This window comes from Myotis lucifugus, unplaced genomic scaffold (genome assembly GCF_000147115.1).
Source record: "Myotis lucifugus unplaced genomic scaffold, Myoluc2.0 scaffold_10, whole genome shotgun sequence".
Classification (NCBI taxonomy): Eukaryota; Metazoa; Chordata; class Mammalia; order Chiroptera; family Vespertilionidae; genus Myotis; species Myotis lucifugus.
This window is the reverse complement of record NW_005871058.1, coordinates 10,596,227-10,612,870: the sequence shown is the minus strand read 5'-3', so window position 1 is coordinate 10,612,870 and position 16,644 is coordinate 10,596,227. Positions and strand designations below refer to the sequence as shown.

Below are 16,644 nucleotides of genomic sequence, written 5' to 3'. Positions count from 1 at the left end.
AAACGCCCCAGCACCCGACAAGGAAATCCGACGTGCGATCCTTTGTTCCCGGCCCATAAAAATGCTGTCATTTGCTCACCCTTCTGTGCTTTGGGCAATATAATGTGATTCACGTAATTTTGAAAATAACTTGCTTCTGTCCCCACTAACGCGAAGCTGAGCTACCCGCTCCGGTGCAGTCAGGTCCCTCCCGCCACAGGCAGCCCGACCCCGGGGGCCGGCGAGGCGCGCCCGCAGTGACGCGTTATCCTGGGCGCTGACGTCACTGCCAGGCGCCCGGCGGCACGTTGGCCGAGGCTACGGCGGGCTTTCTGCGAGGAAAATGGCTATGGCCAGCGATTTCTACCTGCGCTACTATGTAGGGCACAAGGGCAAGTTCGGACACGAGTTTCTGGAGTTCGAGTTCCGGCCGGACGGTGAGCGGACGAGCGGCCGCCCCGCGGCCCCCTGCGCGGCGCCGACTCGTGAAGCGGGCGAAGAGCCCGCGGGGAGGCGGGGCGGGGCGGGGCGGGTGTGCGAGCGAACCCGGGGGCTGGGCCCGTGTCGTAGGAGCTGGGGAATACAGGAGGCGTACATTGGTTTTGAGATAACAGAGAATTAATCGGTGTGAACTCATCCGGACAGGCTAGTCCCGGCCGAGGCGACCTGCAGTTGAACCTACGGTAATGGGCATCCCGAGTCGGCTCGCCGGGAAGGGCCTCCGGGGCATCTGGTTTGTCCACCTCATGCGTGAGCATTTGTAAGAACATCCCAACGTGCAGTGGTCCCGTGGATGCTTCAGATGCTCCGTTGGCTAGTAATCTTTGGGCGACCCATTCATTCATCTTATTCATTCCGGCGCCATGAGTGCGTGTCTAGGAAAAAAGACTGAGCCCCGCCCTGAAGGGGAGGAGCCCAGCCTGTGGAAAGATGCGCGTAATGACGTGTTTTGGGGTCTTTCACATAGGATGCATTCAGAGGGCAAAAAAGGGGAGTGGTTAGTTCCATCAGAAGGCGTAAGGAAAGCTTCCCAGAGAAGGTGACAGCTGAAATGACTCTTGAAATAGGTATTTTCTTAGCTTCTGCAGGGGAGGGGGGCCGGGCGGGAGGGAGACGGCTGTATGAGCAAAGGGCGAGGTAAAACTGCCTATGCCCATAAGGCATGCAGCACATCTTACCTTTTGACGTCTCTGATTCTTTTTAGCGAGTGTTATTGTATATTGAACCCTTCTTCTTGCAACAAGGACAGTCCAGCTGCATAGACTTCTCTTTTTTGAATGCCTATTATGTGTTGGGCAGCATGTAAATACAAAAATGAGGGAACAGTAATGAACAAGACTCTTTCATTTCCCGCGAGGAATTATGTCTTGGTGGGCGGGACAGACATGACTCAGGCCATACATCAGTATGGATGTTAAGTGCTCATGTTTTGGACAAAGTTCCGTGAGGGTATGAAAGACACATTAGGGGAGGATCACATATTAGGAAAGGGGAAGAGGGTCAGGCACTTTAGGCAGAACTCATGGTCAGGACAACCCTGCAATGATTTAGAAACTGTAATCACCGTATTCGCCCTATGTTTCTTCTACATTTAGCGAAGGAGCCAATTTATATGAATTCTCGATCCTTTTTTTATGTGATACTGTTTTCAGTGCCTTTGCCTATGAGTAGTTTTCAGCTTGTCCATATCTCTTTTAGTAACATAAATTAAGTAGTCTAATGTTATTAGGGAAATTTCATGCCAGAATAGTGGTTCTCATCTATTTATCTACCACCACAACATCCACACACTTCCATCAAAAAGAGTGAGTCACAAACCAGTGATTCCTACGGGGCTCACCTCATTAGGTTTACCTAGCATTTTATTTTAATTTTACCTATCACTGTATTTTATTTTTATTTATTTATTAAATATATTTTTATTGATTTCAGAGAGGAAGGGAGAAGAAGAGAGATAGAAACATCAATGATGAGAGAATCATCATTGATTGGCTGCCTCCTGCACTGCCCCCTACTGGGGATCAGCCGAACCTGGGCAGGTGCCCTGACAGGGTATCCAACCATGACCTCCTAGTTCAGTGGTGGGCAAACGCATTAGTCAACAGAGCCAAATATCAACAGTACAATGATTGAAGTTTCTTTTGAGAGCCAGATTTTTTAAACTTAAACTATATAGGTAGGTACATTGTTATTAACTTAATTAGGGTACTCCTAAGCTGGCCTTTGCTAAAAACGTCCTCAATCTGATTGAGGTAAGTTCGCTGAGGTCGACCCCTTCCAACTCTCCCATCCACACTCGTCTTGTAGCCAGTCTCACTCAACTCGTGCATGAATCGCGCGCGCCTCCCCTGCCCTGCGTGGCCCGCCTGTGCCATGTCTCCGGTTGCCCGACCTACCGATACCCCCCACTTCTTCTAACGCCACTTCTTCAAAATAGACTTGCCCAGGCCGAAAACCAACTTCTGCGCATGGGCCACGAAGTTTCCATCGCACTGTACATGCGTGCCCACACGTGGTATTTTGTGGAAGAGCCACACTCAAGGGGCCAAAGAGCCACATGTGGCTCGGGAGCCGCAGTTTGCCGACCACTGTCCTAGTTCATAGGTCCACGCTCAACCACAGAGCGGCACCTGCCGGGCTTTACCTTTCATTTTAAAGGATCAGGACCACATTACATGTTTACCTGGGTAACTGACTAGCCATGAGGAGAAGCATGCATCAGGGAGTACAAGTCATGATGGATTAAAATTAAATATAGATCAGCTAACAAACCGACGGACTTTTATCGAGGAGCAGCACATAGTTTGTGTGCTTCCTAATCACAATTCTAAAATATTAACGTCATTATGCATACATTAATTTGAAGGAAAATGATTAAAAGAACATTTTGGAGTAATGGGGAAAGCATGAGTATTGGAAGAAGGTAGAGCTAGATCTGAATCTTGTGTGGCCCTAAGTAAGTTACTGAATTAGGAATATGTGGGAGAATAAAACCTACCTTTTAAGGTTGTTTTACTGGTTAGATTAAATGCTCTGGGCTAATCAGCACCAATACAGACATAAAAATAAACTTTAAAAGAAATGTTTGTTTCTTTGTCTATGTCTAGATCAAGACATAGCTTAAGAAAATGGGCCCTAAAATGGCCTTCCCATTATATTGAAGGCATCAAATATTAAAAATTATATTGAATATTTAAAAAATTATATTGGGTATTTAAAAATTATATCAAAGGCATGGAATATTTAAAAAATTGACTAGCTTCAACTGCAGCGAACTTACCAGCAATTTTTGAATGTCTACATTCTAGCATTGGTCTTATGCTAGGATGGAAGAAATATTAATAAAAGTAGTAGTATAAAATGGTGTTTATCTTCAAAATTGCTTACGTTGTCATTTCTTTATTTTTTTTAGCAGTTTTTGCTGTTATAGATTGAATTTTTTTCCACTCCCCACAGGAAAGCTTAGATATGCCAACAATAGCAATTACAAAAATGATGTCATGATCAGAAAAGAGGTAAGTTCTTTTGGAATGTCTAATTGTTACAGTTAGCCATTTTCCTTATGTCTGTTGAATTTACAAAAGTATATATAAGGCTGTATTGTAAAGAAGAAGCCAATTTATGTGTTGAAAAGGAATTCTGCTTAAATTAGATATCATTGTACCATCTGTAACAATAAAAGAAGCAATCTGAATATATTAAGCTGTAGTCCCACATTTGAACATATCATTTAATTCATTTTATAATTAATTTGTCTTTTTACTCACTATTTAAAATGATAATCATGATTTAAGCACATTAAGAATTTTAAATGAAAGGCTTAAAAGTTAGGGATAAGAAAAAGTTCAGTCACTATGATGTGTACTTTGTCTCTGTTCAACTCATAGATTTTTTTGTTGTCACCATTAACCACTTGGAGAGATTTGAGTCCCATGTTACCAGGACAGAATACAGGTTTTAAAAGGGAGCTAAGTGATGTGAAGAGTGAAAAGAAAGGGCAAGAGAGTGAAGAAATATGATAAGAAGGATGAATGATTCTAGCTGATGTTATACTTTGGAATCAGAATTAAATTTTTCTTTGATATTCTCTTTTAATAGTTAGGGTTTGTAACTCCATTTTATCATTTCCTTCTGAGTCGTGGGAAGAAATAGAGAGGCATCATGAAATTTTATTACAACTTATTTTCAGGCTTATGTACACAAGAGTGTAATGGAAGAACTGAAGAGAATTATTGATGACAGCGAAATTACAAAAGAAGATGATGCTTTGTGGCCTCCCCCTGACAGGGTTGGCCGACAGGTTTGTATATAATGATTCTTTAAATGCATAAATATTAAAATTGATAATATCATTGTTATGTTTCTCCTTATTTATTTATATTAGCCACTCATTGATTCCTTAGTTTTCTATTTTAGACTACTTTTCCAACTGGTAAATTTTCTTTTTCTTTTCCTCATTTTCTGTGCTACCTCCTAGTAGTAAAGGAGTTGATATATAGCTCTAAATTTAGACATCTTTCTGAACAGTCTTCTATAGCCACCCCAGGATGTTTTCACACTGTTGTGAGTAATTTCTATTACATGTTAATTACTTTTTTTTAGGAATAAGTATAGGTATCTGTTAAATTTGGGATTTAAGTTTTTCATTGACTATGTAACATTTCCTTTATAACTTTGAAAACTCTTATTTTCATCTCTTGCCCCAGAGAGGGATTTGATTGGTTTCTTTGTTCAAGCTGACCACTGCCTTTGCCTCTTATACTCTCTTCAGAGTAATTGATGTATCTCAGAGGGCTTCTGAAGAGTTCTGAAGGCTGATTTCACTCAGTAGAAAGATAGTTTGATTCCTAAATTGGGCTTTTCAACGCTTGGAGAAAAGAGATAATGACCCTTGGAGGAAGAAACATTTAATTTCACTTTTGTTTGTAACACCTTCGACTAGAAGAAAATGTGGAGAAATCTTACAGATGTTGACCCTCTGTAGTAGTAATTTAACTCTTCTATTTAAAGAAACATTATTTAGGAAGCAAACATAATAGTTAATAGTATTTATGCATTGCAAACACTTTTAAAAAGTAAATTTAGATCTGTTTGTTTTATGCATATGTGCATATGTACAAAAAACAGAAACAATAAGTAGTAAACTGTATATCTCTTTTATACTCACGGCCAATCTAGTTTATCGACCCACTTGAGGATGTGGTTTTGTGTTTTGGTTATTGGGGAGGATTAGACATGCTTCAGAAATTGTCTGTCGGTCTTTAAGTCTTCTGATCAGCCTTCAATGGCATCTGTTATTTAACTTGAAAAATGACCACAGATATAGTCTCTTATTTGTTGGTTTTAGGTTTGCAGATAAAATATAGGGAAAAAATTATACAATAATTATGGCACACTGGGAACATCTACATTATGTTATGTTTAATTTAATAGTTTTTAATTTTGATGTTTTGTGAAGTCGAAGTGTATCAATCTTTCAGTCTTACAGTTCACGATTCAAATATCCTATATAATAAAAGCCTAATATGCAAATCGACCAAACAGTGGAATGACTAGTGGAACGACCGGTCACTATGATGCACACTGACCACCAGGGGGCAGATGCTCAATGCAGGAGCTGCCTCCAACCTGCAGGCCCCAGGCCAGCCAAGGCAGGTTACAGCAGGGGCCCCAAATCTCCCTGCCGGTCGCCCTGCAGAGGGAGGCAACTGGCAGTGGTGGCGGGGGGTGGAGCCAGCGAGCAGGTGGCACCAGGTCGGCCAAAGCAGGTGCCAGTGGGGGCCCCCCACCACCCCACTGGTTACCCCACAGATCGGCCCTGATCGCCGACCAGGCCTAGGGATCCTACCCATGCACGAATTCTGTGCATCGGGCCTCTAGTCAGTTTATAAACAAGTTTTTTCCTATGCTTTCTGAGTCTTGGATTTCATAGTTGTAAAAGTAGTCGAATAAAGCCTATTTGATAAGCGTATTTTAGGGATTACTGATAATATTAAAGTAGTACTATTATTAATATTATGCATTTTATTTTTAGAGCCTGGTAAAAAGGGTAAATGTGTTTTTATTTATTATATTATAAGTAAGCGTAAAACCGTATTATTTTTACAACATTGTGCTTCAAAGTGATGCCTTTAATGTTTACTTGATGTAAGAAATAATTGTGTGTCACTTTTAAGTATGTCATTCATTTTTTAGTATATTTATTAGATCTTTGCAGAGTAATTTTGGTAGTCAGTACTGGGGGACTCCTGTGCAGGTGTTGAAGTTCTTATTGTTTTATTTTATAGACACAGTTTATGTCTAACAGATTATGTCCCACCTGCCCTTCTCTATTATTGTTAGAAAACCTGCAGCTAAAATTGGGACCCCCTTAGTATCAAGAATATAGATATCTCTGGGATGGATTTCTATATGTAATTATATTTCTTTATTTTCTTCAGGAGCTTGAAATTGTAATTGGAGATGAGCACATTTCTTTTACTACATCAAAAATAGGTTCTCTTATTGATGTAAATCAGTCAAAGTGAGTATGTTAAAGCATTTTCACTAATGGATAAAATTTATTAGAGAGGTTCATTTTAGAACTATAGCAAGTTTGCTAAGATTATTTCATTGGCACCCTGTCTGTTTATTATACAGATGAAATTCTGATTTTTATGTCATTAAAGACTTGCTGTCAAAGAAGGTAGCAGTGTATTGATTTACAAAAAAAAAATCTTAATCTGATAACTATGAATAATAATGCCCAAGTTTTATTCCCTACTTTGTAAAAAAATCTGGACACTCACAAAATTTAAAAGAAATTGTTATTGCATATCAGCCTCCTTCGCTCCACATCACATCATTCTCCTTCTTGGATTTAATCTTCAGATGAATAAAAAAAAAATTCAGTATAGCTTAATGGCTTTAGCTAGGTATGTCTTCCCAATTTGTGTTTCCCTGTCTGTTTTTGCCTGAAAAATCCCTCTGCATTTCTTTCCACTCTTTACCTTTATTTTTATTTTATTTTTTTCACTCTTTACCTTTAAAATGTCCTCCTGGTGTCCTTTTTTTCCTATCACTCTAAATTGTATTAACTTATTTGTTTGCTTTACTGGTTTGTGTGTAAGCTCCATGAGAACCTTGTGTATTTCCAAAATTAGCACAGTGCCTGGCACATAATAGAGACTTTATGAATATTTATTAGAGGGGAGAGGAATGAATGCCTAATTACTATTGGGTATAAAAGGCTATGTTCATAAAGACTGACCAGATACTTTTAAATTATCAAATTTTTTTCCCATAGTTGGTGAGGGTATGGCATTCATACCCTACTGGGATTATAAATTGGTACATGTTTTTTAGAAAGTAATTTGATAATTTGCTACAAAAGCCATCAATATTTCATTAAATTTTCACCCATCTTCACTGTAGTAATTTCATTTCTGAGTGTCTATTCTGTGAAAATATTCTCAAACTGGAAGCATGAAATTCATGCAATCGGTGGCCTGCACCCTCTCACAGTCTGGTACCCCTCGGGGGATGTCTGCCTGCCGGCTTAGGCCCGCTCCCCATGGGGATTGGGCCTAAGCTGGTAGTCAGACATCCCTCTTGCAGTCTGGGGCTCTTGCAGTCCGGGACCCCTTGCTCCTTACTGCCCACCTGCAGTGGAGTGCACTGACCACCAGGGGGCAGCTTCTGCATTGAGTGTCTGCCCCCTGGTGGTCAGTGTGCATCATAGCGACCGGTTGTTCTGTCATTCGGTCGATTTGCATATTAGGGTTTTATATAGGACAATGAAAAAGCTTTATTATTCATAAAGATGGTCATTGAACCCTTATTTATAATTGGAAAAATGTCCAAATGTCTAATAAGGAGAGAATTGTTAACACATTGTATGCGGGAAACGTATTTATACGTTTTACGTTCACTGTAAGAAGTAGAGCCACCTGTTAGCGCGCGATAAAAACTACCTGCAAACAATGTGTTAAATTGATTAAAAATTATTTGTGAGTTCTTTTTAATGTAATGGGGAAAGTAATGTTAAAAAGGGCACAGGGAATAATTTTCCCTAGCTGGTTTAGCTCATTGGATAGAGCTTTGGCCTGTGGACTGAGGGTACAGGGTTTGATTCTGATTGAGGACACGTACCTTGGTTGCAGGCTTAATCCCTGGCCTTGGTCAGGCACGTGTGGGAGTGTCTCTCTCACATCCATGTTTCTCTCTGTCTCTCCCCATCCTTCCACTCTCTAAAAATCAATGGAAAACATATCCTCAGGTGAGGATTAACAACAATAAAAAAGGGCACAGGGATTATTTTAATTAGTAAAGAAAATAGAGAAACACCAAAATGTTTATAGTTATTCTGTGAAAAGTGACATTATATAGTATTATGAACATTATTTTTTTAATCTTTATAATTTTATCTGCTTTCTACATTTTTGTGATGCATTGCTATTATAAGAAAATAAACACTTTAAATATGAAATACTGGTAAAGAAAATTTTTTATTTTTTCTCTTACAGAAAAGATGCATTCCTTTAATTTAATTGTTTTAGATTTTTGTTTTGTTTTAGGAATTAATTTATAGAATTATGTTGTTGCATTTTAGGAGCAAAAAAGTAACTTTTATCTCTTTCAATTTTAGGGATCCTGAAGGTCTTCGAGTATTTTACTATTTGGTACAGGACCTGAAATGTTTAGTTTTTAGTCTTATTGGATTACATTTCAAGATTAAACCTATCTGAATTATGCTTTTTGTAGCTATTTTTATATTTAATTAAGGGATGAGTAAGGGAGTGTTTATTTGTCATTTATAATATTGGGATTTCTATGAATGTGAAGCAAACAGATTTTTTTTTAATGCAAACTGAAAATAAGAAAATACGTAAACAGGCTTAATGCTTATTTTTACTGGTGTCCAAGAGGGTTGGACAGCCCCCACACGCATTGAATTCTGTAAATAAAAGCCACTTTTGCTGAAATTTTGTTTCAATAAAACTTACCAAACCTGGATGGAGAGTGCTTTCTTTCAGGAGACTGTGTCTCTTGCCATTTAAAGATAATAAAAATTGTTGTAGGAGGTACATGTGTTGGCAGAAATTCTTTCAGGTAGGAATATGTATCCAGAATAAAGGTATCAGGCACATTATAGGCAAAAAATTAAAAAAAAAAAAAAGATAAAGGCAATTGTAGATCTTTCCTTATTTCTTCCATACCTGATGGGATTTAAGGTTTTGGTAAGTATAGAGGTTGTTCACAGAAGGCTCTGGGTTTTTTTCTTTGTTTTTTTACGTTTATCACAGATTCTTATTCACATGTAAATGTTTTTGGTATAAGCAGTGATTTCCTCAAGGATTACAAAGGTAAAGTCAGTATCCCAAGTTAGGCACATGCACATCTTGTATTATGCTCTTATTCCTTATTTCACAAATACATATTTGTATCTCTGTTGGAACTAAATGAGTTCTTAGCTTAAAAAAAATTTAGACTTAAATGTGTACCTATATATTTATATTTTAACTCCCAGTGAACACAGGTCCCACTCATATTTCCCAGTTCTCTTCAACCTTTGCCTATAGATTTGACCTTTCATTTCTTCTCCTGTCAGTAACCATGCCCTAGTATTCTGTTACTCTTTAAAAATGTGTAGTCCTGTTAGTATGAACCACCTGCCCCAGGGACCAGTCGGGCCTGACCTTAAGGTGAAGAATTAGTCTCAGCAGTCTTGCCTGGACTCCTGAGCAGCTAGACAAGAGCAACTCTGTCCAGTAAACTTCTTTGAGATTATAGAAATATTCTGTGACTGTATAGTGCATTAGTGGCCACTAGCTACTACATGTGGCTACTGAGTACTTGAGATTTGTCTAGTGTAACTGAGTTTATTAGAAGACATTTTTTCCAACATTGTGCTATGAAAATTTTCAGACAATTATAAAATGAACATTCATATGCCAATCTAGATTCTATAATTGAATTTTTTGAACTGTAATAAGTCTTATAATAAATCATATCCTGTTGCTGATTTTTCACTTAAGGGTAGACTACCTGTTATAATTGGTGCCAATAGACGACTTTTCTTTAGTGCTATTTAATGTTGGTTAAATTTAGATAGTCACATGTGGCTTGAAGCTACCCTTTGGACAGTAGCTCTAGAGCATGGCTTGGTAGCCTGTTTGCCATGGAGTGCTCTCTGGTCCTTTACATTGCATGAAAATGCATGGCCATCTTCACAGTTGCCATGGAAAGTCACCTGATCTCCACTGTGTAAGACCACTTTATCACCTTTAGGTTCCTTATGCGAAAATAAACATTTCTGCTCAAGATGTAGACCTCGAGACTTCGAAAGAGCCTCCCTCTGACATCTCGGCCACCAACATGCCATCCAGACTGAGGAAGACCTGGGAACTTCGGGGCTACGTGAGCCATGGCCAGAGCTGCATTGGCAAGCACACGAAGCACCCCGGGGGCCGAGTAATGCTGGTGGCTTGCATCATCACAGGATCAACTTCGACAAATACCACCCAGGCTACTGTGGGAAACTTGGTATGAAGCATTACCACTTAAAGAGGAACTAGAGTTTCTGCCCAACTGTCAACCTAGATAAACTATGGACCTTGGTCAGTGAGCAAACTCGGTAAATGCCAAAAACAAGACTGGAGCTGCTCCTATCATTGATGTAGTGCGATTGGGCTACTTCAAAGTTCTGGAGAAGGGAAAACTCCCAAAGCAGCCTGTCATTGTGAAGGCTAAATTCTTTAGCAGAAGAGCTGAGGAGAAGATTAAGGGTGTTGGTGAGGCCTGTGTCCAGGTAGCTTGAAGCTACATGGAGAGAAGTTCATTAAAATGTCCACAAGAGAAAAAAAAAAGATGTAGACCTCGATGGATATGCAGTATAAGATCATTTTATAATTCTCTTAACACTTAGCTGTCAGAAAAAGGGAGAAACAATCACTCTTTGAGCCTCATGTAGGCCCACAATTTTTGGTTGTGCCTCAAAATAGTCTTTATTCTGTGGCTCCAGTTGAATAAGTTGATCCACTAAAGACTGAGCAAGGTTGGGGAGAAATAGTTCTTAATTAAAAAAATCTTTAACATATTAACACTTTGTCCCCATTCTCTAACTTCCCTGTAGTGCTGATTTATTTATACTCTATCCCCACTGCCTCTAAATTCTTATATTCAAACCAAGATTGGTCATTAGGATAAATGTTTTATATTGTCTCTGATTTTCTTATACCTATTTGAACTGGCTCTTGATTGTAAGCTGCTGGTAGACAATGATCATTAAAAATTGAATTTTGTGCAACATTAGTTTTATGAGAAACAATTTTTATAGTACTTGGGTCAGCAGAACCTTGTCCCCACCCCAGTGTCCCATAATAAAGGAGTACTTTGCAATAAGCAAACATCTATTCCAAGTGTTGGTTCAGCAACCCCTCTCTCCTTTTGCCCCTTCATGGGATATAGTGTCACTACTCAGCATTTAGCAGTCTTTCCCACATAGTAGGTGCTTTGTAAAAGTTAATTGAACAGGTTGTCTTACTGCCTTCAGATTATTTTTCTTTATAACAATCTGAGATGGGAGATTTTAATTTCTATTGCTATGGAAACCATTTCGATTACCATGAATTTTGCATATGTGCATACTTATACTGTATATTCAAACACACTGAATAGGTTGTGTCTTGAATGTGGCCTAAATGTGATACTGATTTCTCATATATAGTGTGAGTAGAACAGTTTAACCTTGATCAACCAAAGCAACAAATACAGCACAGCAAGAGGACTGGTGAGAAACAAGATTATCTGGCAGGCTTTACGCTTCTATTTTATTTGTTTATATATTTTTATTTTGAGTTTCTAGGTTTTGTGCCTCTGCTTCTTAAAACTAAGAGTGTAGCCAGACATTTCAAGTTCATTCACATGGACATTTTAAATATGAATATAAATGATAGCTGAGATTATCTTATATAATAAAAGGCTAATATGCAAATCGACCAATGGGGAATGACCGGTTGCTATGATGCACACTGACCACCAGGGGGCAGACGCTCAATGCAGGAGCTGCCCCCTGGTGGTCAGTGCACTCCCACAGGGGGAACGCTGCTCAGCTAGAAGCCTTGAGCCGGGCTCACAGCTGGCGAGCACAGTGGCGGTGGCGGGAGCCTCTCCTACCTCCACAGCAGTGCTACGGATGTCTGACTGCTCAGGGAAGTGGGCCTAAGCCATCAGTCGGACATCCCCCGAGGGTTCCTGGACTGCGAGAGGGTGCAGGCCAGGCTGAGGCGCCCCCCACCCCCAATTGCATGAATTCGTGCACCTAGCCTCTAGTTTTATATAACCTATTAGACTACTTTATTTTGACTTGAAATGTATGAGACTGTGAACATAGGTTATGCTATAAGTTCAACCTCTGATCCGTATGATTTTTTTCAAAGACTTTTACTTAGAGCAGTTTTAGCTTCACAGCAAAATTGAGAAGAAGGTACAGAGATTTCCCATATACGCCTTCTCCTCCACACATACATAGTCTTCCCCATTATCAACATCTCCCACCAGAGTGGTACATTTGTTACAGTTGGTGAACCTTCACTGACACATAATGATCACCCCAAACCCACAGATTACACTAAAGTTCATTCTGGTGTATATTCTATGGGTTTGGACAAATGTATAATGACATGTATCTTTCATTATAGTATCATACAGTGTTTTCACTGCTCTAAAGTCTTCTGTGCAACACCTATTCATTTCTCCCTACTGTCAGCCCCTGGCAACCACTGATCTTTTTACTGTCTTCATAGTTTTATCTCTTCCATGATGGTATATAGTTGGAATCATATGGTATGTAGCATATTCAGATGGACTTTTCACTTAGTAATTTATATATATAAAAGCCTAAGCAACCAAACGACCAGTCGGCCAGTTGCTAACACACGCACTGACCACCAGGGCACAGATGCTCACTGCACAGGATTGGGCTCCTTCCTGTCTGGATTGGGCCTGCAGGGATCAGGCCAAAACCAGCTATCCGACATTCCCTGAGGGGTCCCAGATTGTGAGAGGGTGCAGGCCAGGCCGAGTGACCCCACTGGTGCATGAATCCATGCACTGGGCCTCTAGTACACATATAAGTTTCCTCATGCCCTTATGGCTTGATAGCTCATTTCTTCTCAGTGCTAAATAATATTCTGCTGTCTGGATTTATCACACTTTATCTCTCCACCTATGAAAGTTGCATGCTTTAGTTGCATGGTTGCTTCTAAATTTTGGCAATTGTGAGTAAAGCTGCATAAGCATGCAGGTTTTTGAGTAAATTTTAAGTTTATTGACTATTTTAATAATCTGTTTTCTAGCATTGCATGGTAATGAGCTGGAATAGAACATCCCCTGCAAAAAATTAATAAAAATAAACAGGAAAGGTAAATGAGTGCTTTGAGGGTGAAGTTAGTGTCTGAACTATGTGATACTTTGGCAAGAATATTGAAGAATCAAAATTCTTAATTATGGCACTGCTTCACAGAACTATTTTCTCTTTTAACCTGTGAATAGACTCTATCCCTTAGTTGCACAAAAAAGAAATAGTCATCTGAAAATCCCTTTGGCCATTGTCATTATTATTTTTTGTTAATCCCCACCCAAGGATATTTTTTCATTTTTAGAGAGAGTGGAAGGGAGGGGGAGAAAAGAGAGAGAAACATCGATATGAGAGAGATACATCGATTGGTTGTTTCCTGATACCATGACCAGGGATCGAGCCTGCAACTGAGGTACATGCTCTTAATGGGAATTGAAGCTGGGACCCTTCAGTTCTCAAGCCAATGCTCTACCCACTGAGCCAAACTAGGTAGGGCTGGACATTATTTTTTCATACTTATTTCTTGAGGTTGCACTCTCATTTAGCTACTTAGAGATTGAAGGAAAGATGGTTACTGTTTGACTGCTAAGGCTAGGTAGGACAATTTAGAGGATTTTTACTCTCCAGTAGTAAAATAGCATTTATTTATTTATTTATTATTTTTAATTTTTATTTATTGAATTAATTGGGAGTGACATTGATTAATAAAATGATATAAGTTTCAGGTGCACAATTCTGTAATACATCTTATGTATATTGTGTGTTCACCACCCAAATCAAGTCTCCATTATTTATCCCCTCTTTACCTCTACCTCCCCCAACCCTTTCCTCTGGTAATCACCATATTTATTGTTTGTATCTATGAGGGTTTTTTTTGTTTGTTTGTTTAATCCCTTCAAAGATAGGAAGGACAAAGGAAGTAGCTAATTATGGGGACAGGAAACCTCAAACAAGAGATCTTTTGAGGTTTTAGAGCCAGGAAATATAGTATTGCTCAGTGGCATAAAGGTTAGGCATTAGTATTGCTCAGCGGCATAATGATTAGATCCAGGAAATTTAATATCGCTCAGTGAGATAAAGGTCTCACCACGGAGGTGAGAACCTGGCCAGGTGAGGTTACTGCTCCCAATAGAATGATGTAGACCATCTTTCCTGAGGAGCTGGTGTTTACTGTAGACATCATTTACTTCAGCCTAGGACAGGAAGAATAGCATGATGCTGTGAAATGATAAGCCACTGAGGTTTGAAGGTGTGATCAGAAAGCTTGAAGATACCACTATAAGCTATGTGTGTTTGAAGTTAACATCATCAGGAACAAATGTGTAAAACATGTGGCTTCCCAAGTGAAGAAGAATCTTTACAGTAAAACAGCCATTAAATAAATAAATAAATGCTTTATATATTCATGTTATGTTTGCATAAGCGTGTTTTGCACAAAAGTGAATTTGGAAGACAAAGTATAAGAACATTTAAAATATTCTTGCCCAACCAGCATGGCTCAGTGGTTGAGCATTGACCTATGAACTAGGAACTCATGCTTCGATTCTGGTCAGGGCACATGCCTAGGGTTGTGGGCTCAATCCCCTGTAGGGGACATACAGGAGACAGCTGATCAGTGGGTCTCTCTCATCATTGATAGTTCTCCTCCTCTCTCTCCTTCTCCCTTTCTCTCTGAAATCAATTAAAAAATATAAAATAAAATATTATTAAAATTCTTCATCTTTCTGTTTTATTAACAAGTGATTGTGATGAAGTTTTGTGCTAACAGTGGTTGTGATGAAGTTTGGTGCTTCCAATTTTGTGCGTTTAATGAAAGGGCCATACTAGGAGTTTCAGTTCGGTCTGAAGTTACTACTATTTTCTTCTGATGCTGGTTGTCTTCTCATTTAGGAAGAAATCTGTTTTTTTTGTTTTGGGTTTTTCAGAATCAGAGTTTAGGAAAACAAACAAATGAACGAACAAACAAACAAAGAAACAAACAAATCAACCCAAAACAACAAACAACTAGAGCTTAGAGGTAGCTGCTACACAGTTTGGGTTTTTGATTATTAATCTCATTCTATATCTCTCTGAAACTATGAACAATCTAGATTGTGTAGTCAGTTTCCACCTTGCTTATCAAGTGCATGTGTAGGCCTCGTATTTCTTCTATGTGCTGCAGTGACAATATATGAAGAAGATGATGTGGTACCTGCCCTACGGAGTTTATATGGAGGGGCCAGACAACCATGTACATGTAAAAATGTGTTCCACACCAGTGGTGCTGTGGAGCCCACTGTGCCCTTCCCCACCCCCTTCCCCTGGCACGCTTTCCTTGCCTCTCTCTCCGAAGCTCCAAGGGCCCTTCTTTTACCTCTGTAACTTTTATCCTTAGTTCATGTCTTTTATGGCTCACTTCTTCTACCTCTGTGACTTCCTAAGTAAACTTTCTCTTATAGTTTTGGAGAAAAAAAGTGTTCCCCCCACCTATGTGGTCTCCATCATGAGACCTACCCATTCTCTCAGCAGCTCTAAGGATGTGAATTAAAATAGAAGAAAGGCTCATCCTGGCCAGTGTGGTTCAGTGGGTTGGGAAGGGTTACTGTAGGGGGCCTGCGGGAGGCACTCTTACATAGATGTTTCTATCTCTCTCTTCCTCTCCATTTCCCTCTGTCTAAAAATCAATTAAAAAAAACACAAAAGAAAAACAAAGGAAAGGCTCAACAACATCAATGTTTCCAAGGGCAGTATATATAAATAACCAGGTCTGAGGTCATAGAATTTTTTTTTTTGAGAGATAAGCAGTATGCTGCTACATGTTTCCCAGATCCTAAATCATATTAATGTGTCCTTCCCAAACCCCTCTCCCCAACACACAATCTTTATTTCAAGCATCTGCACCCTAAACCTGCCACATTAGGGTAGAGAACCTAGCTCAGTGTCAGGATTTCTGGATTGTAGTCCTGCCTTGGGAGAGATAGAAAAGAAGAGCATCCTAATATATAAAAAAGCCAGGGGCTGTCATGACCTAAATGACTGGACAGATGACCAAACAGCAGGCTGCGTGGGGCGACCAGGCCAGCAGGGGGGGCAGTGAGGGGGCGACCAGGCCAGCAGGGGGGTAGTTAGGATAAATTTGATTGGTCTCAGTGTGGCGGTGGGAGGGAGCTCTGGGCCCTGGCTGGGGTGTGGTGGAACTCTGGGTCTTGAGTGATCAGGGGCATGGATGGCCTTCAAACTGGACCCTGACAGGAAGGAGCCTCATTCCTCACAGAATCGGCTGTTGGTCAGCTTGCTGTCAGCAGCCTGCCAACCAGGAATCCCATTCCCCTGCACCTGGACCCTGA

General features: G+C 39.8%; 1 protein-coding gene and 1 pseudogene across 5 annotated transcripts; both read left to right on the top strand.

The window, feature by feature from the left end:
* The first annotated feature begins 248 nt into the window (after window positions 1-248).
* Window positions 249-8,971, top strand: MAGOHB (mago homolog B, exon junction complex core component). 5 transcript variants are annotated; one of them, XM_006084238.3, is made up of 5 exons: window positions 249-416; window positions 3,436-3,494; window positions 4,169-4,279; window positions 6,420-6,502; window positions 8,606-8,971. In XM_006084238.3, the coding sequence occupies exons 1-5, from the start codon at window positions 323-325 to the stop codon at window positions 8,703-8,705; spliced, it is 447 nt and encodes a 148-aa protein (XP_006084300.1). In that variant the 5' UTR covers window positions 249-322; the 3' UTR covers window positions 8,706-8,971. The 5 variants fall into 5 exon arrangements, with proteins under 5 accessions (XP_006084300.1, XP_014307171.1, XP_014307173.1 ...); XM_014451685.2 differs by having other exon boundaries at window positions 308-416; window positions 3,392-3,494; XM_014451687.2 differs by lacking the exon at window positions 249-416 and adding an exon at window positions 538-662.
* A 467-nt stretch (window positions 8,972-9,438) lies between these two features.
* On the top strand, window positions 9,439-11,319 carry LOC106696246 (annotated as a pseudogene).
* Window positions 11,320-16,644: the final 5,325 nt, after the last annotated feature.

Excerpts from the sequence above, each read along its gene's own strand:
- MAGOHB (XM_006084238.3), top strand. The coding sequence starts at position 323 with ATGGCTATGGCCAGCGATTTCTACCTGCGCTACTATGTAGGGCACAAG. Across the intron at positions 417-3,435 it reads GTTCGAGTTCCGGCCGGACG|GAAAGCTTAGATATGCCAAC; the intron begins GTGAGCGGACGA and ends CACTCCCCACAG. Across the intron at positions 6,503-8,605 it reads ATTGATGTAAATCAGTCAAA|GGATCCTGAAGGTCTTCGAG; the intron begins GTGAGTATGTTA and ends TTTCAATTTTAG.